General features: G+C 35.4%; 3 protein-coding genes across 3 annotated transcripts; all 3 read left to right on the top strand.

Moving 5' to 3' along the window:
* The first annotated feature begins 14,106 nt into the window (after positions 1-14,106).
* Positions 14,107-15,242, top strand: LOC110424353 (uncharacterized). The gene has a single exon (XM_021438910.2). The coding sequence runs from the start codon at positions 14,302-14,304 to the stop codon at positions 15,019-15,021; it is 720 nt and encodes a 239-aa protein (XP_021294585.1). The 5' UTR covers positions 14,107-14,301; the 3' UTR covers positions 15,022-15,242.
* Positions 15,243-16,611: 1,369 nt separating this feature from the next.
* Positions 16,612-17,436, top strand: LOC149526689 (uncharacterized). Its single transcript, XM_089784962.1, has one exon. It carries the CDS (start codon positions 16,638-16,640, stop codon positions 17,166-17,168), a length of 531 nt encoding a protein of 176 aa, XP_089641088.1. The 5' UTR covers positions 16,612-16,637; the 3' UTR covers positions 17,169-17,436.
* A 2,170-nt stretch (positions 17,437-19,606) lies between these two features.
* LOC110424767 (Transducin/WD40 repeat-like superfamily protein) lies at positions 19,607-22,884 on the top strand. The gene is made up of 10 exons (XM_021439442.1): positions 19,607-19,743; positions 19,884-19,980; positions 20,084-20,145; positions 20,228-20,290; positions 20,398-20,457; positions 20,689-20,745; positions 21,076-21,118; positions 21,378-21,455; positions 21,683-22,164; positions 22,251-22,884. Exons 1-10 carry the CDS (start codon positions 19,648-19,650, stop codon positions 22,338-22,340), a joined length of 1,128 nt encoding a protein of 375 aa, XP_021295117.1. The 5' UTR covers positions 19,607-19,647; the 3' UTR covers positions 22,341-22,884.
* The last annotated feature ends 891 nt before the right edge of the window (positions 22,885-23,775 follow it).

Here is a 23,775-nt window from a genome sequence, read left to right as displayed (position 1 = left end):
ACTTCATTGTTATCAATAATGCTGTGTTCTTGAGCACTGAGCAGGGCAATTTTCTAAAGTAAAGCTTGACAGGCCAAGTGAAACACTATACCTCCTCATATAGCTGAAGATATCCTTGCTCAACTTCACTGAAGAATGATAATAAAACATAATTTGCCACTCTTGTGACTTTCACAACAAATGTATATTTATCACTGACTGTCTCCGATTGTTCATCACTGTCTCTATGACTGCTTTTCAGCGGCAACAAGCAAGTAAATCAATTAAACAAATGAGAAGAATAAAAAAAATGATAGAAAATATAATGTTAAATAAATAATGTTACCGTCAATGTCAAGAACAGAAAGCTTTGCATTATGTGTTCTATTTTAGACGCTCCAGGACAAATGAGATAGAGTAGTTGAATGGCAGGACAATTCTCCTTTGGCGGATAATATAGCACTTTTTCTACAAGTGCAACATTTTCTGCCAAAGGAGAATTGTGCTGTTATTCTTCTCTACCCTTAGAACATCCTTGATGATCACATTTGTGCCTGTCTTTCCAGGTTGAATAGAGTTTCCTCTTATATTTCTGCATTATTCGCATATCGATATGGATATTCGGTGGAACTGGATTGGTATATGCTGAGGTTCATTCCTATGAAAAGCTTGCTTTTCCCTACTGCTGTTGTCATTATGGTCCCCTTCTTCAATCTTCATCAGGCTCCTTTCAATAACCTTTTCTAGAACTTAAATGTGTTTTATAAATGAATTTATATTCATAAGCGTTAATCTAAATATACAGAAAATTTTATAGCACAATCAAAATTAAGTCAGACTGTTTAGCATACTTTTTTCATGTGATAGAAAAACTTTTTTTTTTTTCCCTTTATCAAACTTTGTAAATGCCTAAAAATAATGTTACCATGCTATTGTTCATAGGCATGCACTAATATACCTAAGATCAAATATGCTAGTTATGAAAATCAGTAAATGTGCATTTGCAGATAAATTGGCTACAAGCAAGATAGTTTTCCATGAATAAGATTTTCTATACTATGTTTCTATGCACATAAACCACCTTCAGCTTTTGCTCATGATGTAGCAGGGGATTGCTTAGCAATATCTCACTTAATTATCACATTATTGCTGTTATCTTCCTTTGTATACTCTGTTCAGGGTTTCTTCTCATAATTTTAGAAGGCTAAACAACTGTCAGGCTTCCAATTTATTCATATCTTTTTCTTTTTCTCTTATGAAAAAGCAAAAGAATAATTGTACATCTTTAAGGGATGACTTTTCATTGACTTGTTCTTTCAGTGAAAGAGCCTTATAAAAGCAATGACCACATACATTGCTGGACCACATCTAAGGAATTTTTACCCCAATATCTCTCTCTCTCTCTCTCTCTCTCTCTGTGTATAATTCTCTCTGATGTTATATGAATGACAAAACCATTGCAATAGATGTCATTTTTATCTATTGGTAGATTCCAGAATGATGCTTCCTTGCAAGAGAGTTTCTATCTTTCTGATCTTTGCGTATAAAATATAATACAAGGATGCATTAAGTTTTAGGGAAGAAAATATAGTGATAGTTCACTTAACAGCATCATTTCATTGTGTATATTTCTAGCTATGTTACAGTATTTCTAGCTAAACCACTTCTATTGCAACTTTTGCCCCAAGCTCATTCATAGTCATCACTGATTTATCTATCAACTGAACTTGTCTGAAAATCAATGAATCGAGCTCAATTTGTACATAAATTTTAATTGACCTCTTAAATTAAACAGTAAAAGTGTTTTATGTTTCTTTTAAAGGCTGGATACAAGCAAATAGAGATGTTTTCATCATCAAATTACTGATATTTCCAGAAGATGAGACAGCAGCTTAATACACTTGTCTAACATTGCATTTTTTTGCTTAATCCATGGCATAAGAAATACAACGTCTAAGCATGGGAGTGAATGACCAAATTTGTTTCACTCTTTCCTTTAACTATTGAGTGAGGTTGGTAAGTGTCTTCAGTAATATGGTACAAGACTAGCTCTAAATTCCAATATGCACTCACCTGCTGTGAGGTGGACCTAAATAATCAACACAATGCAAGGAACAATTAGAGTTAAAACTTGGGAAGCACAAAAGGATAGAAGCAGATTTTCAGATAGCAACAATCTATACTTGTGTAATGGCCTAGATTTCTTGTTAATAAGTACCAACCACAAGATAAAAGATAAAAAATATTTGCTTCTGAAAGCAGAAGTGCAGAATTGAGTTCAACTCTGGCATCCCGTGAAGTAGTGAACTGCAAATATCATGCTCCAGAGCCTCAAAAAACTATAGAAAGTCTATCGACCAAAAACAAAGCCAAAGCTCCAATCCGCGGTTCAGCAAAGGATCTTCCAATCCCATGTGTTTGCTTTGTTGCAAAAGCTGCTGCAGCAGAACCTATTATCAACTAGCTAGAGTAAATATACGTGAAAACATTATTAATGGAATTGATCTTAGAGCAGTTAGATTCTCATCTCTTATGGCCTTTCGATAACTGCAGTTAGGACAATTCTTTCAGCACTCTGATATTTCTTTGGACGTATTACCTACTTGAAAAAGGAAGACGCTTTTCCAAGAAAAACAATAACGGGAAGACAACATTGCTAAGAATAATACTGATTTAGAGAAGTAAATCATTGCGTTAAGTGAATGGCAGGGCAAATCTCCTTTGGCAAAATAGAACTATGAAGGAGCATAAGCATTTTTGCTAAAGGAGAATTGCTCTGAAATTCCTCAACTCCACTTATATCTTGCTTCCATAACCGATGGTTCCTTGGCTGGTTGTAGAGATTCAAGAGCAGTATTTATAGTGCTCACCATATGATTTCTTTCAAATTTAGGAAATGGATAGCACTTATCAATTAAAATAATTTTGGATATGCCAATTGTAGGAGTGGCATATGCCAAGCCAAACCTGTGAAGGTTTCCCATCTCAATCATGGGAAAGTGGTCCTGATTTTCTTATATATGCATCTGCTTTCTCTTGCAAAGCTGATGCCATTTTTCCCTGTGTATGCTTCATTATTATTTATGATTGATAAAACAGTTTATCACTTCTGTTCTCAATTATTATAATCATCAAATTCTGCAAGAAAAAATTAACAGTTGTGTCAAACACAAGGACAAGTAAGAGGAGACAAACTACATGACAAACATGGGTATGTCAAATAGTTAATACTACTGATGCTAGTTTGGCAAAATGCAGTAATGTCAAACAAGCTAGTTAAAGGCTGGTTCAGGTATTGCATTAAGAAATCAAATATATCCCTTTCAATCATGCGTGCAGCAAATTATCTATCCATAAAAAAATTGTTTATGCGTCTTTCAACACTTTTAGGATTCCAATATTAGTTTAATGTCATTATCAGTTATGAATGCTGTCTGAGAACATGAGAACAGTTAATAAAGAATATTGGACAAGCATATCAGAGCTGGATGCATATATGCTAATGGAAAATGTGGACACATGCGAAACATGCATGAGTACACGTAAAAACATGCAGCATCAACAGAAAAATGCTCCATTTGCACGCAAAACCAAAGAGATCAGAGAGATAAGAAATAGAACATGCCACTGGATCTTACTACTCTATCTCTCTATATGATTTTTCCTTTTCTCCTACATTTTTCTGAATGGTGCCTAATCATTATTGAGACAAAAAAGAAGCACTTATATTCGATGCTTCACTTTACAGTAACTCTGGTTTCCTGCAACTTCTTGTGAGCTTTGACCCTTAGAAGAGTGAAGGGGCGTTAAACTGAAGGACCACATAAATCAGTCAGGTATGTTCTAAACTCAGGTGCCACAGACTAATCATCAAGAAGAATAAAAAACAGTTTTATTTGCAGAAAAACATGAATAACTCAAAATAAAAATATACATCCGAGTATTTAGCTCATTAGTTGATATGATCCTCTTCTCTAAAAAGTAAAGTTCGAATTCCTCTTTCTCTAATTATTAAAAAAAAAAATCGGAATAAAAAATACATGGGAGGCTTAGGCTCATATTTGTAAAGGACAAATAGGAACTCATAAAGAACCTTATGATAATATCTTCCTCTCCAGTGTCACTGGTCCTTTATGATTCTTTCTGCCCTCCTATTTCTTTGATTTCAGAAAAATATTTCCAACCAGAGAGTAGAAACAAATATGACACGTCTCACTTACAGCCCACAATTAAAGAAGTAGATAAGCTATGAATATGCTATGTACAGGGAAATGCCAGACTTTTCCTGGCCTATAAATGAAGATTGAAATTTGGAACTGCTCATCAGCACAAAAACTGTACTTTCAGGTATGAATGCATTACTAGGCATTCGACTTTGGCAATTTGTTACTCAAGGCTGTTAATAGGTCGCCTTATGAAACAGGAATCGGGGGTAATCTTATTGCCAAAGGAGATATGCCCAGCAATTCAGCTGTACATTTTTCAGTCAATTTGATGTTGCAGAATTTCACGGTACTACTTCCAAACCTCAGAAGAAATCTACAATATTCTAATCTTTTTACTTCCTTTTATATCCCAGTATGCATTGAAATGTTCAAGTAGGTTCTTGTTGCTTAGAATTGGAACAATTCAGAAAAGAGGTTACTAACTTTTTATCAGTCTGAAAGTGCTAATGTATTAAAGCATGACAGAAAGCTTATAATTTTCTTAATGGATTATGCAAATGGAAGGAAAAGATCATTCAATTAAAGTAATGCACTAATTTTTATTCTTGCATGTTTCTCAGCACCAACTAAGCCTAATGGATAGCGGTTAAAAAACAAAATGGCAAAGTCAGCTAAGTGGCTATGTAGTGTACATGCTTTTTGCCAAAATTTAACTAGATTTATTGATGCAGATAATTAAACTAGAGCCTATACCTTGCTTTCAACAGACTGCCAAAAGGAACACACAGAAAAAAGGAACTGTTCTCTCTGTGGAGTATTGAGGAGGCCGGAAAACCAAAATCAGAATAAGAAAATGTCTACTCTTCTCCTCTCCAAAGTACTGACTGCTTTAACTTTTCTGTTTTTAGTAACTCAGGTATCTCCAGAATGATAACTCTCAACAAATTATACAAGTTAAAGGTTCTGTGCTATTTCTGATATGCAATTGACTTCCTATATGGTTTAATAGAAACAATAGCTACAGTTACCTTGGATGAAGAAAGACAACAGGCCAAAAAAAAGGAGCTAGGGAATGTCTTCTCAGCTAAATTATTAATATGCAGAGAAGATTTCTATTACTGATCACAAGGGAAATGAGGTAATTAAAAGGTAAGCGATGTCATATACCATAATGATATCCAGCGTTAAGTATACAAAATCATGTTGATTTCAAGTAGTCAAAAATCTGACTTTGATTGGCTTATTTTCACCCTACCTGTAGGAAGATATTCATCTATCCATGAGAACATAAGAAAGAAAACAAATCATTGCTTGGTATGATGACCAAACTCTTGTTCACTTAATAAGCCTTAATTTCAGCATAATATACAAGATAAACAGAGAACAGAAAGGAGAAAAGTTGAGACGAAAGAAAGAAAAGATGAGCAAGTTTTTGGTTTTTATTTCTTTCTGGTGATAAGCAGTAGGCAATTCTTTTACCAGAGAAATTCAATCTAAATAAACAGAACCACTGTCCTGCTCAGCTGATTCAGGAGTAATTGGATCAGCAAGCACAGATACCATATATAGTCTTTTCTTATCTTAATCAAGGAAAAAAGTACAGGAGCGGTTAATAACTTATTACTACATTCTTGATTACCATTAATCTTAGAAACTTATGAAAACTGAAGAAGTTGGCATTAATCTATTAGTCTCAGAAAGCTATAAATAAAGCTAATCATAAAGGTAATTAGAAGACATCTGTGCTTTTTTCTATGGAGGGCCTCTTGATGCAGATCGCATGTCCAAGCTTAATCTTATAAACCATTGATGTTAAACAGTGTATAAGATATATGGAGGCCTATGCCCTTGCACATCAAATGCTTCGGCAGTAACTAATCAACAAGTACTCTCCTGCATAGGAGATAACAAGCCTGATGATGAAGCAACCACATTATCTTGTTGGGTTGAATGAACCTGCTACATGGAGATCCGGTGAAATGACAAGATTCACACTGCTACTGCTCCTAGTAGCTTTTCACTGCATCAGCATTATAGTTTGTTCAAACTGACTTGTCTGTTTCTACTTTTGTAATTAGTCTGACTATGAACCTGATCCATTCTCTGAAATCTGTCTCTAGTCCTTGGAATAAAGTTGCCAACATTAGTGGAACAGATTAGCCAAGACATGGTAAAGATATAGCCTTTGCCAATTCCAGTTGAGCTTTACCTGTCTTAGACTAGCCAATATCATGAGCTGCTCCTTATTGCCTGCCAATTGAAGCAACAAAATGGACAGTCAATTGAGTAGAAATCCTTCAGCAAAAGGCATTCTGAATTAAGGAAATTGAGGAGTAAGCAGTTTTTGTTGTTTTACCGACTAGTTGACGTGTGTAGTATACATATGGTAACTGCAGGAATGAATGGCAGGGCAATTCTCCTTTGGCAAAACAGAAGACATGTATGCCATGTCTTCTCTGTGCCAAAGGAGGACTGCACTGTTATTCGTCAACTGCACATCTGTGTTTGCTTCGATCACATGGTCAAATAAGCATGGTAATTCAAGAGGTCTCTTTATATCACATATGATTCGCACCTGAATATGGATATGCTAGAAGGATTCATACGTGGGGTTCCTTTTATGCTAATGGTTTTATGGTCCCCATTATTTGCTCACAATTGATTCTTTGCTGAAGATCAATGGGGAGCATTGACCCCATCAAATAAGAGAAGTACATGGCATTTTGTGGGCCGATCATGCTAGAAAGGTGAAGATATTCTTGTTTACCAGGAAACGCATGGCTTTTGTAACTGTAAGTACAATTTGTTGTTCTTTCTATTGCATTGATGAACCAATGAATTCCCCTGATCCACTGCCCTTTAGTTTTCCTTTAGGACCATATAAAAGTATATAGCATTGTCCATCACCGCTTAAACTTATGGAATTCTTTAAAGATTTCCAAAATCCTGAAGGCATATATATCTTTTGACTTACAATGTCTTACAATGGAACTTCCAAATGACCTGCTGAGAACTAATGTATGTTAAAGCAAATGTTGAGATATATTATCCACTAAGTAATGCTAAATAATTTCAGTACTGTGGGTTAATCAACATGTCAGGTGAATCAGAAGGCAATCTCTTCTGAATCCATCTCAGCTTGTAGTCCCAGCCTGGACCAAAACCTATTTCATTACCTATTATATAATTAAGCTCATCAAGGTATACCAGATGCCTTTTGGCAAATAGGATAACCTTTGCAAGCATTGCTGATCAATATGATCAACTGAATACAAATGTAGGCAATTACAAAGATAAGCATAGACAATTCTTCCAGCAAATCTAAGCAAATTTATGCGCCTTCTCAAGAACCTTTTCCAATACAAAATGAAAAGAAAGAAGAGAAAGGTAATGGCCACAAATGAAGATAAGAATGACAAATGGCTGGCAAGGAAAGAGCATAGGATTAGATCTTTTGGCATTTGCAGTTCACAAAAAATGTATATGGCAAAGAGAGAGCATAACTATACTAGATCTCTTGGAATGTGCTGTTCTCCTTTCGTTTTCATTTTTTACCAGTTTTTTACTTTTTTTTTTCTGATAGATATCTTTTGATGGACTCAAGTTAAAGGTTGTACATAGAAAATCTGATGCCTTCATTTCAGGTACACTTGGACCTCCACTAGCTCTTGCCTGTCTTTGAACTTATAGGATCCAGGACCACATTGTCTTGAAGGCAATTTAAAGCACGATACCATGCTGATTTGCCTTCCTTTGTAACTTTCTGCATAGCAAGATAACCTTTCCGACACCTAATGCAGAGGCAATGTGCAGTACAAAGACAGATAGATATTTAGAACAATGACAACAAAAAAGAAGGAAAATAGAAAAAGATCAGCCCAGTTGATAGTCTACTGTCTTTCGTGTATGCCATCTAGGAGAAAATGTGGAAATTACTCAACATGCATGAAGCGTATTGCGCAGATGGATAACAAACGTCTCTGATCCCTTAGATGCAGAGATTCTACTCGTGCGTCCTGATTTACTAGTTACACGACCGCCTCAAGTTAACACTGGGAGCCTGCAAGGCCAATCTTTTGGTTCACCAATGGCCACTCCACTAGTATATAGCAAAGGATGAAAAATTTTATCGACCCTGATTTCTCCACGGCTAATATTTATGCACCGCGACAATATAATTGATCAACAATGAAAGCGGACTGATAGATGATTTCTCTGAATGATGGGGAAGCACCAAGAGATCATCTGTAGCAAAATGATCCCGTTGCACCCATAGACGTAATTACCCAAACTGAATATCTTTCATTATCCAAAGTAATACCAGAATTAGGATTGAAATCTGCAGGCTAATTAAGATTATGCAGCAGTTCAGTTTCTTTGTACATAAACAATCGTCATACCTTAAGGGGCTTTTTTGTATGTCGAGGGAAGTGAAGCTGAGCAAAAAAGAAAAATTATTGAGGGAAATAAAATCACTAAACCAGCTTAAACATTTTTTCAGACGATACTGGGTATTAAGCTTTGAATAGGGTTGCTGTCCCTTCTCAGAGAGGAAACGTTGTCAAACCTAGACCTAGTACAGGATGAGGCCAATGGAATCAAAAGAGACAGGACCACTTTTCTTTGGAACTAACTAAACAAATTGGATATGTTTCGAATATACCGTTTATATGGAAAATAAGGAACCTTTCTCGTTTTTGAGATTGAACGAGTCCTGGTAGTTCTTCATCAACAATATATATATACATATAGGCGCTGGCCGCGCTGGGACTTGGACTGTGTGATCGACAAAGTGAAGATGCATGGATGAATTAGTTTCAAGCTAAGGACGAGAAAGATGCATGGATGCATTACAGGGCAAATCTCCTTTGGAAGTCAGATGAACTCGAGGCAAGGGAGATAAGCTCACTGCCAAAGGAGATTTGCCCCGCAATTCAGCCATGCTAAACCATTTAGAAAGCTGCACCTTGGTTTACCATCCGAGAAGGTAACCCATTGTTTCGGTATGGTACTGCCTGATGCTGTAAATACAGACGTAAAGAAGAGGCCGATCTCCCTCCTTCTCCAAAGCCCCCCCTCCCCTTCTTTTTTCTTTTCTTGGTCATGGCCCTTACTAAACATTGCTACTAGTAATATTTACTTTTGAACATTCAACACATGACCATTTATTGTCTCAATCTGTCTCTTTCGAGGAAATTTTCTTTGAAAAACATAAAAGTCATAGACAGAGATACGAGTAAATGGAATAAACATACCATTTTGTGATAGTATTTTAGAGTGCTTATACAAGTGTCTGGATAATCTCTTATAGAATGATTTAAACAACACTCATAATCTTAATGACTAATCATATACTAAAATCCAATCATGATGGCTTCTTCGGCATCTATGGTAGGCGATTAGTCTTGTAGCTGGATGCCTTCCATCTTAATGTTCAACTCAACCATTGTCGTCTGCTCACAATCAAAGATTTCACCTAAGATTCATTCAGCAGAATCAAATAAAATCAGTAAATGCTAACATCTAACCTACTTTCTATTGATCAGGGAGATAGCAGCAGCAGTCCTTTCAAATTATAGTAGAGAACAACAATCTTATTACATGAAAATGTCTGTAAATAAAATAAAAAAAGTATATCACATTAAAAACCGCCCTCTAAACAAAATCGTAGGTAAAAAAAACTTAAGAGTAACAGTATCTGGGGAGTAATATGCGAATAATTAAGACAATTACGCCCAATCAGCCTCAAAATTATAACCAAATAAGTAACTGAATTACAAACAAGCAGTGATCGTATGAGTGTTGAGCAATGCATAGACGAGATACCAACTTTTTAAGCAACGATGGAACAGGGAATACGATTGGCATTTCATTCTTCCCGATCTATGTTAAACCCCAGGCATAAGCTCGGTTGGAATGAAACCACATTGTACCCTGTCTGGTTGCTCAATGAAAGAAGTAGCAAATTCTTCTATAGCAGTAGCAGCACGAAAGAGACTAACAAGGTTCTTTATTTCACAGTTCGCTGATTTTCACAGAGGTCAAGTCGGGACAGTTTCTGGCCGGTAATTCAAGGTCTTCAAAACTAACTTTTACAAGATCTGTCGTGTAAAATTTTAATTTCACAAGGACAGTGTTGTTCATTAAAAAAAAATTTGCACGTGCGCCCACGTGGCAAAGGCCATCAGTGGAGAAACGAGAGAGCACCTAACAAGATTCAAATTACGCAGAACTTTCTATTTTGAACTAGCCAAACTTCCAGATCACAATCGTTGATCATCCTCCTCAAATACAACGAAATTCAAGCAATTCAAACTCTCCGCAATCTCCTTCACCCACGGCGTCACGTACCGTCCCCAATCTTCGGGTATCAAGTTGAACATCGCCTCCCTCCGCTTCCCTCTCAACTTCAACGACTCCACGAGGTGGAACCTCCGCCGCAGCCGTTCGGGACTCGTCGAGTATCATAGCGCGATTATTATTTGCTTACGTGTCAATCCGTCGTGCTCGTACCAGCACCGGCACACGACTGGCAAGGGGCCTCGTTCCTTCAGATCGTCTATGTACGGTATCACGTAACTTAAAACGACGTCCGGTACCCAAGAATTGGACGTCCTTTTATTCGTCTTGTTGTCATTCTACTCTAAAAATCGTGCATCCAAAATTCGTTTATGTGAATTGAATTTGAATGGGTCAGTTTTCATTTTCTTCTGGCTTCTAGAGAAAGTGAAACTTGATCTTTATTCGAATCAAAGAGAAATTAAGGACCACTTCATCTTTAACATCACAAAAACAGAGCATGTGCCTCGAATATACTCGTCAAGTGTGCTTGGCAGAAGCTGAACATTTTTCCTTTTGAAGGCCTTTTCTCGGAACATTTCCTCCTCTATAAATTGATATCAAGGGTTGGCAACTGTTCATAAAGCAAGGTAGAGACATTTAAGAGTCATAAAGCTTTAGTTTCGGAAGGGAAATGTTATAGTAGCAATGATGTATGGATGCATTACTGGGCAATTACACCTTTGGCAGTTGGCCACTCGATTGCATGTTCATGTGAGCAAAACTCGAGAAATGACACATGGACATGCATGGATGGAAGTAAGCTCACTGCCAAAGGTGATTTGCCCGGCAATTCATCTATGCAAATATAATCATTCGGCCTCAGCCAACTTGAAGCCTACCAACCAATAACAAGGTAAACCAGACACTATGCCCTATCACTACCTGACTGATGCAGCAAATATTGCACACAGCACCTGCACGTACTTAATTATTCCCTATATTCCTTTCTTTTTCCCTGTTAATTGATATCGTTTTTCAGAGAAGATATGCTTTTTACTTTTGACTTTTCCTTTAATAATTGCAATAATACTTTCTTTCTTTCTTTATCAAAGAGAATTTTTGGGAAAAGAGGCAGCTCGTGCTCATAGAATCAAGAGCTAACAGCGTGAACGTTTATTTTCAAGTAAAAATCAGGCACTTCCCCTTCCGTGGTCAATAGAATTGGCATCTTGGCATGCCTTGCACAGCGTTTTCAGCTGCCCTGCCTGATTTAGTCATTACCTTTGCCTTTTTCACATTATTTCAACCACTTTTAACTCTTCCTTTAAAAAAATAGCATTATCATTTCGAACTTAATCAATGAGTGGTTGGCTGGTTGCTTTTAAGTTAATTATTATAGTATTAAGTATAAGAAATAAAATCAGACGAAAATCTTAAGTTGAAATGCTTCCACGCCATTATTGCAAAAGCGATAAGAACGGGGAGCATAAGAAAAAGACTGGTATACGAAAAGAAAGCAAAAGAAATTAGCTAGGAATAGTGTACGTGTACATTTATTAAATTCGGTAAGGTACCTAATTCAGCTTAATAAATGAAACTAGTTGACAAGCTTGTAGAGAGGTTGTTAAAAGCCATTTCCGAAGAAAGTTGGAAAACCATCTTTCATTGTAATTGTGAAGTTGTCACTTGTCATTTGCACATTAATATTTTTCAGGATTTATGTTTCTAATTTCTATTTTCTTTTTTCCCTTTTTATACTCTTGTGGTATGTAACAGTTGTTAGGAAGTTCATATTTGTATTAGTTTTTACATATATATAACTAATTAGATAACAATATTATATTATAACTCTAAGTTGATAATTTGTATAATAATTTTAACATTTTTCCTCATACTCAAGATGGTATGGAAAATGCCAACTTGAATTTGAAAATTAAGTCTTAAAATTAATTAATGACATATTGTAGTAGACATGTCATTAAACGAAACATATTACAGAACAAATAATGTGACAAAACATGTCGTAGAACATATTATATGACAAAACTCATTACAAATAAAAAATGTCGTGAAAAATATTATAGATGGATTACATGATGGAACATATTACAGATAATGTAATAGAACATGTCGTAAATAGGTACATATATTAAATTAAAAAAATTTACTTACAATATATAAATATGTTTAATATATATATACATATTTATAAATTCGAGTATAAAGATTTCTTTCTTTTTTTGAAACAACTAATTAATAAAAAAGATTTAACACTTCGATTTCACGGAAGATAAAAGAATTAACAACCTTGAAATATTGCTTTATTAATCTTCCAATTCTTATCCTATGAACACAAAAAGCTTACTGTTTTCAATATTTTGACAAAAACGGAAGCAATTCAATGTTGTTCTGTTACACTGCCATCAAACTTCAAATAGTTGTTTGAAATTTTGGTTGCAAATTCCACGTGCGTGTATATATTCTATTATCCTTTCAAGTAACCTGCCCCACTCTGCAGAAAACGAAAGAAAGAAGAGGAGTAATATCTCGACCCCACGCTCCAGCATGGCCTATTAGTATTTCTTTTGGTATTCTTTATTCATTGCGGGAGTCAACCTTTCAGCGTTACGACTTACGATTTAATTTCTTTAATCACTTTAACTAACGTCAAACCTTAAAGTTAAACACGTATTTAATTTAAAATTAACAATCGTGATCCATGCTTTCCCACATATATATTATTGCATTGGCCTGATAATGCCATACCTCAATCCCCACAAAGTTTTAATTATTTAAACAGAATACTAACAGTTTTGCTAATATCACATAATGATTAAGTTTTAGTAATATCCCACAGCCTAGTTGTTGAGCAAATTATTGGTAGAGAAAAGGCTGACACATGTATTTCGCACGTGGGAATTTGATCTCCATACCTAACCAATTATAAACAGATTATTCACATTGGGAGGATCAGAATATTCCTTAGAGCAAATAAGCCTTTTACGGAAAAGCCCTTTGAATTATTGTGAAAATTTTATTCTGGTTTTGTAGTTTGAGTCTGAATTTATGCATAGCACGCCGTCTACTGCCAGGTCATGATTTTCTCGAATTTTGAAAATTTCTTCGTTTGAAGTCTAAATTATCTCTGTCATGCTCCTTTGCCGTCTTTGAGATTGCCTAACTATTTATTTATAATTTTTTATTATTGAAATATGAATCGGTTTAAGTGAATCTACCCCAATATGTATGTAAACTATGTCATTTTTTATTTTTGTTTGGCTGAATGCAATTAATTTTGGTTTCTGAAATTTAGACAAGAGCATTACAACAACCGCATATATCAGTAGTGGTTCGGTGAATACGACCAAGAAGCTATAAACGGAAGTTGATCCAGATTGTAGGGAAAAGATGTTGGGTCATGGTCGTCGTCGTCGTCGGTAATTTATCTTGGGATATTCCAGTAACCTCCACACCAATTCAAGTTCCACCACACGCAATAATTTCTGTCCTTCTTTTACTTTTCTTTTTGCTTCTTCTTAAAGCCACGTCATGTCTGCATGTTCCAATCAACTCTGCTTCCAGGAAAAGCCAACTCACTCGGAGAAAACATAAAAGCAAAACAAAAGTTAATACCACGAGGTAATTAAGCAATGCTTTCTTTTTTGTCATTACCATTTATACCCCATGGAAAACGTGTGTTCCTTCTCTTGAATTTTTTTCCCGTCATCTGTGTACGGCATTGAGGGTTTTTGAGTTACATGGTTGGGCTACTATATATATATATATATATATAGGATTAAGGTCAGCGTTAAACCATAACCTCACAAATTTCAGAATCTTGGGAAAATCTATTTTGCTTCTTGAGTTGCCTTTAATGGAGTCAGGGGAAATTATCAAGCTCTTTGATTCATGCTGGTTTGAGATGGAAATCTTCAAGAAGCATGTATCCCCATCACCATCAACAAGTTTTGAACCAAAACCAGATCGCCAAGATGAAGAAAACTTATCAAAACCAGAGTTTAAACGCGCCCCAACGCTCCATACAAGGTCCATGAGTGACCAGTTGAGCTTAAGCACAAGCTTCATAGGTGATGGTTCTTTCTCACCAGACTCAGTTCTCCACGCACCAAAGCTCCATAAAATTATTTCAGGTAAAGAAATTACAGAAGAAGAGTTGCAAGAGGCGGATAGTAATATTCAAGAGGCACCTAATAAGAAGGCGGTTACAAGTACGAGAATTTCAAGAAAAAAGAAGGGTATAAGTAAGAGCTTGTCAGACTTGGAATTTGAAGAGCTAAAAGGGTTCATGGATCTTGGCTTTGTTTTCTCAGAGGAAGATAATAAGGATTCAAGGTTGGTTGAGATAATTCCTGGGTTGCAAAGATTGGGAAAGAAAGAGGATGACGAAGAGAGTAAGGAAGCTGATAAGGCTGAAGTTTCAAGGCCTTATCTTTCAGAAGCATGGGAGGTTTCAGGAAGAAGGAGAAAAGAAAACCCTTTGATGAACTGGAAAGTCCCTACTTTGGGCAATGAGATTGACATGAAAGACAGCCTTAGATGGTGGGCTCATACTGTTGCCTCTACAGTTAGATGATGAAGATTCACAGTTCAAAGTTTTGCCTTTTTTTTTTTTTTTTTGCCGGGGGATTTTCGCTATTTTTCTCTCTAATTCTTTACATGATTTTAATCTTAGATACAGTATTCTGCAATCCGTTTTCTTCGTTTCAGATTAATTTGTAAATAAAATTAGATAGGGCATCAGTTTTTTTTCGTTAATGAATTGACGATTTACTGGGTCTTCACTTTTTACATAAATTTGTTTGCTCTGAGCCTATGGATGTTGATCTTATCGCCTACCAAACTAGAAAAAGTCGACGCCTCAAAATTTCGTAACGGATTTTTCTTTTGCGAAAAAGGACTAAATGAGTTGTGTCCGAGTGCAAGTTTCCACTAAATTTCTGAGATGCACGAACATAACTCAATCCGTTTCACATCATTGTCTTGTCTGAAAATCAAGGGAGAACCCTTTGTTAACTCCGTCTCAGCCTCCGAGGCAACTTTTATATCTTCTTTACTTAGTCGTAGCAGATATTTGTCACGTTGCACCAAAATAAATGAAGAGTTAATGCAAGTTTTGTCCCCAAAAAAAATAATTAATAAAGTGCAAGTTGTGATGTTAACTCATCACCTAACAGAAAAAGGCTATTGCTTTAGTTTGAAGCTGGAATTTTGAACTCCATTTAGTTAGTTTCTAGAGCTGCAGCCTGCAATCCCTTATACTATTAAATACATAAAAAATAAAAAATAAAAAAAACACATGGAAAATGAGTTCGAATATGGGCATGGATGGCCCATGACAAAAAGGGTAAGAATCACGAGGACCCGCTTTGATTCATCCCAAAGTCAATACTTGAGCCCAAAGAAAAGCCACATGCCGAGCCCAAAATTAGTGGAGATGCTGCTAAAGGCTAGATTTTGTTCTATGATTGACTAGCCACTTACAAGCAGGAAACATTATGCTTTAGAATCATCATGATAAGTGAAAAGACAATGTCATGAATTATGCCCATTTGTTAAAACTTGTTAAATTTTTTCGTGATTTCTTATAACTAAATCTTAATTATTTCACATCCGAATTTAACTTAATAAAAAATATATATTTAAATATTTAATTTAATAGTAGATTTATATACTTGATATATATACAAATTTTTCAAAAATTTAAATAGAGAACAATAAAGATTAAACAAACTTGAAAAGGTGATTATAGAAAATTAACTTTCAAATTATTTTAATCACACTTTTTTAAGTCAGCTTTATAACCTTTTCTTCATCTTTTAAAAGGATTTAGCATTTGGAATATTAGAATAATAGCGAATTGAGGATTAAAAGTGCTAAAAACAAGCAGGTTGTTTTCGACCGTTGGCTGATTTCTTTTCTTCTTCCGTGAATATGCCTTTCAAATCCCCAAACAGCCCACTGACTCAAGCTGCCGGTTTTTTTTTTTCCAGTGGGCCCAAATACCCTCGTTCTTCCAAGATTCACCATCGCAATAAGCATAGCACAAAGGGTTAGCCTTGTCATTTCACAAAAACAAAATTCCTCTGATGCTTTGTCAAGAGAATGAAGCCAAATGAAACTGTAGCTACTACTAATTTCCTCTGTTTTATTCACGTTTATAAGTCTCGTTTTACGGTCTTTGGTCCTCTCATGGATGGCTCAAGGAAGGTCATGGAGAGTTTGGACTCCCTATGGCTTTTCAACAATGTGCTCACACTAACAACATTGGAGCACAAGGGTCCCCTTGATGAAGACATAGTCAAGGAAGAAGTACCATCAAAACACAACACTCAGAGTACTTCTCAGGATCAGCAGAATGAGGCTCCTAGCACTGAGATTTTAGTTCCAAGGTGCCCCAAGTGTGGTGAAATTGCTGTGGAAGTTGAGCATCGGATAGTGCAACCAGACCCATTTGAAGAGGTGGAGTTTGCAAGGCCAACAGAGAAGACAGAGAGAAGAAGGAGGAGACGAAGGAAAAGAAGCAAGAGAAAAGTTCTTGGAGAGCATGATCTGGGGTTCCATGGTAACTTGGCTTCTGGGTCTTGGGTTTCTGAAGAAACATATGGATATCCAAACTCTGAAAGCCAACATTACACGAAAATGCCTCCTTTGAATGATGGTTTGGCCATGAAAGAGCACCTTAAATCATGGGCTTACGCAGTCGCCTGCACTGTCAGATAAAAATGATGCTACTACTAATTCCCTGCTTGAAGTTAGAACCTGTTCATTTTGTGCCAGGACTGGCTCAGTTGTTCCTTCTCATTGTCATGACTGTTTAACTCTGTATCTTTTCTTCTTTATTTTCTTAACATGTTTCTTTTCCATGTTGGTAGATGTTCTAACCATGGTTAATTTGATATGGGAATGTGCATGGTAGTTTTGTCTACTTGTTTTTCTTTCTTCATGGATTTTGTATATTAACTTTGTGATTCAAATTATGGATACCATAAACACCATAAAATCCAAATTCCAGCTTGATGCTTATATCAAGAAATGCTAGTAGTTCAAGATGTTTAAAGTTTCATTAAATTCAATGAAACAAGACACAATACATTTTTTTTTTAATTTCTTGCGCTATGTAAAGAGTTTGGTATATACGTCATTTGTACTAGCACATAAGATCAAAGTTAAAAGCTATGAGGCATGATTGTTAAAATAAGCCTATGGAAACTTTCACGTGAAGGGGAAGACATTTGGAAATGTATCTTTTCCTTCTGCAACTACGTTTATAACCAGGTCTGAAGCCTGAAGTCTGAACCTTCCAGGAAATTTCTCAGTTATCTCTAATTTTCTATCTGGTAATTATACAATCTGCTACGGAACAGTGTTCTCAGTGTTAATCCCTCAGGCGATTCCATACAATATTCTCGTTCAACTCATTGACATTTGACTCAAAGATGTAGGGCTCTTTTTTCCAGTGTTATTTCCCCAATGCTGTCCTCCAGGCTCCAGTCCCGACTCTCACTAGACTCACCCAAAACGTGAATGCAGTACATCTACTTCAATCAATTAAACTTCATCTTTTGTCATTGTCCTTTGGTAACACATGGGGGGCCTTTTAAAGTTTTACCTGAATTCTCTGGTCAACGTTTTCTTTGATAGAGGTGTATAACCTTTTTGCTGCCAGGTTGAAGGGCATTGGCCGATCTACGCCAAGCTGCTGTTTCGAGTAGAGAGGCAATGGTAGAACAATTCAAAAGAAACGACATTAGGAAAGAAACTTTTCCAGGGTCGTGCCAAGTTATGCTAAGGCCAAATTAGGCTCACATGCAGGATAATGGGTGTATCTTCTTTTGACATTCTCGGTTTGTTTGCTAGGAAACAAGGGCATGAACACAAACTAAATATTAAATGATTCGTAACATGCTATTCTTATACTATTTAAAAAAAAATGAAAGGATTGGGTGGTGATTAAGTCAAAAAGCAATGCAATTAGGCATGTCTTGCCTAATGCCTAGTTTTCTCAATTAGGCATGATTGTTGACATGTGATTAATATTAAAATGTCACACCTGTCCCCCTAGTTGACAATTTTGATGAGTTGAAAGCGCAACCTCATCAATTATTCGGAGCCAGTGCCAGCCTGCCAGGCTCCTGTTCCAATTTCTGCTTCCTACTTAGTGCTGTGGTTGCTATTTGTAAAACATTCTTGGGTTAAAATGTTTCTTGACTAGTTGTTATTTGTTGAAACGTTCATTTGGGTTGACAATTGTGTCATCAATTTTGACTTTCATTTCTCCTTTCCATGGTTTCAATTTGTTTCAAATCCATTTGGATTTGAATAGAACCATTTAGAATCTTTGTTTATTCAAATTTATACTAATTTAGGAATTGATCTTTTTCACATGAGATTTCCTAACTAACATTCAAACCCTACATTCCTCAAAAGGGAAAATAATAAACATATGTAACCATTTAAAACTTGAAAAGCTAACTTTAGCAATATGCCCTATGTATCCTATTGATTCTTTTATGTTCTTTAATGGTAGGAAGTCCTACGATTCTGTAATATTAGTCTATAATTTTTTAAATAATATTAGAATTATGACAAAACATTTTTTAATGAAATTCATTTAATACAATTAAAGTTCTTATTTACCAAATAGATAAATTTTATTAATATTTATGATAAAAAAATATTTTTAATGAAATTCATTGGATGAAATTAAAATTCTTATGTATTTAAAAATTAAATAAAATTTATTGATATTAATTATAATTAAAAAATATAATTATTTTCTTCAATCAATTAGTTTTTTCATATCCATATTTTTATATGTATTATAAATTATTGATTATATTCTTGACCTTATAATCTTACTAATTGCTCATTTTTTGCTCAATAAAACATATTTAAAGAAAGTAAAGTTAATCCAAAAATGTAGTGGCGTTAACATAAAAGGCAGTAAGATATCTGAGTATTTAACTTATTGATTAATACATAACTTCTTATTTAAAGAAAAAAAAAACATAAAAAGTTATAGGATTATTTTCTTTTTCAAAGGATGTGATTGAGGAACTGGACATGATATGGGCCGAAAGGGCCCAAACGCAACCCAACGGGACAATGGACCCTTAACCCACTGTCCACTGCCCTGAAAAAGAACCGCCATTCGAAAGCTTGAGAGAAATCAATTCTCAGTCCAGCCAAGGCGGCGTAAATGACGGAGGCAAGACGACTGAGAGGTCACAAGGCCACCGTCACGTGCTGTATCGCCTCACGTGACAGGCCTGGCCTCGTCGCCACTTCTGCCGAAGTAACCTACTTTCTTCTTCTTCTTCTTCTTCTTCTTCTTCGTCTTCTTCTTCTTCTTCTTAACCTTCTGTTTATCTTCCATTTTTAATTTTTACTGAAGCTTTTTTTTTTTGGAATATAAAAAATTAAATTTAAATTTAGGATGGTTGCGTTTGTTGGTTTGATATGCGTTGCAAAGATGTACAATTTGTCATGGATGTTAGCAATGAACCAATTTCATCCCTATGCTTCAACTCTGGTCAGTTTCGATCATTTCTTTTTCTATTTATTCAATATTTTTGTCTTAATTCATTTTCTAACTAAATTTTCTTCTAATATAATTTTCATCGGAATTGATGCAGGAAATGAAAATATCATCTATGTTTCCACAGGAAAAGAGGTCAAGTGCTTTGATGTGCATATGGTAATTTTATTTTTCCTTTGACTGCCTTTGTTTTCATTACATCTAAATTTACTTCACAGTTAACTGCATTGTTCCTTTATAGTTAGCAGAGAACTCGTGGAAGCCTTTGGAGAGTTATAACTGTAATAAAGAGGAGATAAATCAGGTAAAAGATTATAGAGAAACAAATTTTTAAATGCGTTATGCTTTACTCAGCTTTAGTTTATGAAGTGAATATTTCTAATGTAAAGCTGGTTTTCTATGTCTATGCAGGTTACTTGTAATTCTAAATCGTCTTTCCTTGCTTCTGCCGATGATGGTGGTGAGATTAAGGTATTCAAACTTATTAGTTTAGTCATCTGTTTTATGTTAGTATTTAAATTATTACTCAACATTAATGGTAGTATGTCTTTCATGAAGAATTTATAGAGTTGGTTTTTTTTTCCATAATGTTACACGTAATGAATGAATCTATAATGTCTGCATGCATATATTAGTACTTTTATTCGGTCGATGATGCATAAATTTTAGCGGTTTAACCATGCATGGTGATCTATGTCACAGATCATTGACATCCGTCAACAATGTGTATTCAAGACATTGAGAAATGGCCACACAAGTGTATCCTTACTCTTTAAGGCATTTGCCATTTTGTGTTGTCATTCAGCATATAATGGTATGAATGTCCCCGTGGTTTCTGAGCAAAATTACCTGTCTCTATGTTTGGTATTTCGACATATTTGTACTCAAAACTTTTAGTATCTTGTTTTTTGGTTAAATAAATGCGTTTTTGGCTTCTAGAAAATCTTCTTTGAAACCCACTTTTTATGGCAAGACTTTTAAAGACTTCTTATCACCATGATCTTGAGTGGGAAGATCATGGTGAGATGGTTTGCTATTAGCTTTAGTCTTTAACCTTTTTTATATCTTTCTCACCTTAACATATCACAGATCTGCAGCTGTGTCCAATTCATTCCTTGGAGACCTTGGGAAGGTAATTCTTTAAGTTCTTATAGTACTCGTTTAAATTTTTTTCCTAACTACATTTGTGTGTAAGGTATATAAACTCTACTCTAAGTTTATTGGTGTAAACTTTTCTCTTAACTGTCCATTATCATCATTCTATTCAAATGTCACCGGCAGGGTTGATATTGTGTTTTTACTGCATTTTGTTTGATTTATTTAATTAAATCATGCATGAAATTGAGGATAGCTTTTACAATATTATATTTCATTTTGGGAAAATTTGACAGTCATTACCGGAGGTCTTGATACGAAGCTTATCACATGGGACTTCTCAAAAGGGCGCCCATCTAAAATTGTGGATCTTGGTATGTATATCTTAAACTCTTAGTCTGGTTGTTTTATGGAGCTTCTTCAAATATTTACTTAGATGTGTAATATCTACGACATTTGCATAATATCATTGACAATAAACTGAAGGTGCTGCATCTTTACTAAATAATAATGATTTGATCCTCTTTATGGTTATTCTAAACAGATGTAAGACTAGTGCATGTACTGATTCATTATTCGGATTTTTCTGCCTTCACTGCAGGCCTGCCTGACATGAGCAGTGGTAGTAAAGCTGGACAATGTTTCAATCCTGCTTTTGTTCACTCAATAAAAGTTCCAGATGTTGATATGTTGGACAAATTAGGCAAGATTTGTGTTGTGGCCAGGGGTGATGGTGTTATTGATGTGATTGATATGGAATCAGAGCTTGCATCCGTCAGGCCTAAAAGTTCCACAAAATCTCGAGCAGGAATTCATTCAGTGTCAAAACGTAGTCTTCCAGCTGAAAGTGGAGTTGCTGATGAATGTGGAAGAAAATGGTTTCATTTGGATTACTCTTTAGGTGGACATACAGCCGCTGCATCTTGTGTGGCATTTTCTTTGTTTGGAGAGAGGGGGAAGTTTCTGGTATCAGGTGGAAATGACAAGTTAGTCAAGGTATGGGATTGCTCCAGGTGTCTTGATCCAGGGCAGCCTGGAGGTAACAATGAGCTTCTACATTTGAACATCAATTTGAGCAAAAAGGTCAGTTTCAATGCTTCTTTTTCTGTATGCTTTATTCTCTTATCATATTTATTCAAAGCATTTCGTCATTAACCTCTCTTTGTCAGGTTAATTGGCTCTGTACAACTCCAGCTGAATCAGATAACCTTGTTGTCTGTGACACAACTAAGGTAGTGAAGGTCTACACTGTTTCATAGATCTAAGCTGTGGAACCATTGACGTTACTAGTTGACTTCCCTGGAGAGCTTGGCTTGTTTTTGGTGCATGAGGTTGTCTTTTATCATTTTCGGAGGATGTTGTTGCTGATCCAAGATCAGCTTGGCATAGATACCGCAAATCAACCAGGGAAAACAGCCTTGCTGCCCTTCATCAACCTACACCTCAATTAAGAGGATACTTTTCTTAACATTTTGACCTCTTGCAGTTCTAAATTGTTTAATCCAGGAAATAGTTGCTTCTAGTGGGTATATCCGTGTTGAAGAAAATAGAATGAGATGAATAATCTCAATAGTACCTGTTACCTCGGAGATTTAAACTTGATGCTGCAAATTTTGGGAGTTAATTCATTCTTAGTTCCCTTTATCCCCTGTGAATAAGTAGTAGCCTGAACTTTTCTCATTTAAAGCTGAATTTAGCCGTGCAATCTGTTCTGATACATGCCCAATTGAACATTCGTGGTGCATCTTTTCCTAAGTAAATTGTTTTTCGATTAGGGCATCTAATGAAGACGTCCAAATTCCTTCGCTCCATGAAAGTGATCCAGATTTGATCTGATAATAATCAGCGTGAACAAGTCTAGAGGAAATCTCTCGGGCTTGATTTAAACCACTTTTATGTTTCCATTTTGTTTATATTAAATCCGGAGGCAACCTGAAGCACTCTTTTCACTATAATTAGCATTGAATTAGAAGTCATTAGTTGGTGACTAGAATTAAAGGCACTAGCCATCTTGAAGCGTGGTGCACTTCTTATCTATCCTCGAAAGGACAAAAATCACCAAGTAATAGTTAAAAGGAAGGAAACAAGAACCATTATAAATATAATGTGATATTTCACATCTCATATTTAATATAAATATAATTAATAAAATTTATATAACAATCTAAAATTTATTTTTATTAATAATTTAAATTTAAACTTTTTAAAAATCACGTTATTTAAATTTGATAAATTACTAATCCAAGCAATGAGATAGGGACTACCAGGTCTGGCCCAATTATTGGTACATGTTAATTTGGTGTCATCCCACACCCATCAGACTCGTTGTCTTTTTATGTCATTTTGTAATCCAGCTGAACAGTGTTTATTTGCCTCCTCTTCTAATTTCTTAGGGTTTGCTGTACAAATTTTAGTAATTATCTTACCAGATAAACTTTCATAAGTGATCAAGTTCTGATATTCCAAATCCAGGGGAGAGTAAACATACAGTAGAATATTCCCTTAAATTGAATAATATGTATTGTTTATGGTTGCACAGTGGCAGACTTGTATGCAAGGCTGGTTAGTTAAAAGATGTACCTTGCCCAACCGAAAGCTTCCTTAAACTTCCCGCAAATTTTCAAAAATCTTTTTCTCTTAGACCAGAAAAAATGTAGACGTTGCTTCTCACATTTCTCACTCTCTTTTTCCTGC

This window comes from Theobroma umbraticum, unplaced genomic scaffold (assembly GCF_002168275.2).
Source record: "Theobroma umbraticum cultivar Fairchild unplaced genomic scaffold, ASM216827v3 scaffold_204.0, whole genome shotgun sequence".
In the NCBI taxonomy this organism is placed as follows: Eukaryota; Viridiplantae; Streptophyta; class Magnoliopsida; order Malvales; family Malvaceae; genus Theobroma; species Theobroma umbraticum.
The sequence above is the reverse complement of the archived record's forward strand: the minus strand, read 5'-3'. Positions and strand labels throughout refer to the sequence as shown.

What these genes read in the sequence shown, in the direction of transcription:
- LOC110424353 (XM_021438910.2), top strand. Translation starts at nt 14,302, where the DNA reads ATGGAGTCAGGGGAAATTATCAAGCTCTTTGATTCATGCTGGTTTGAG.
- LOC149526689 (XM_089784962.1), top strand. Translation starts at nt 16,638, where the DNA reads ATGGATGGCTCAAGGAAGGTCATGGAGAGTTTGGACTCCCTATGGCTT.
- LOC110424767 (XM_021439442.1), top strand. Translation starts at nt 19,648, where the DNA reads ATGACGGAGGCAAGACGACTGAGAGGTCACAAGGCCACCGTCACGTGC. An exon ending in ATCCCTATGCTTCAACTCTG is followed by an intron (nt 19,981 to 20,083) that starts GTCAGTTTCGAT and finishes GAATTGATGCAG; the next exon opens with GAAATGAAAATATCATCTAT. An exon ending in AGTGCTTTGATGTGCATATG is followed by an intron (nt 20,146 to 20,227) that starts GTAATTTTATTT and finishes GTTCCTTTATAG; the next exon opens with TTAGCAGAGAACTCGTGGAA.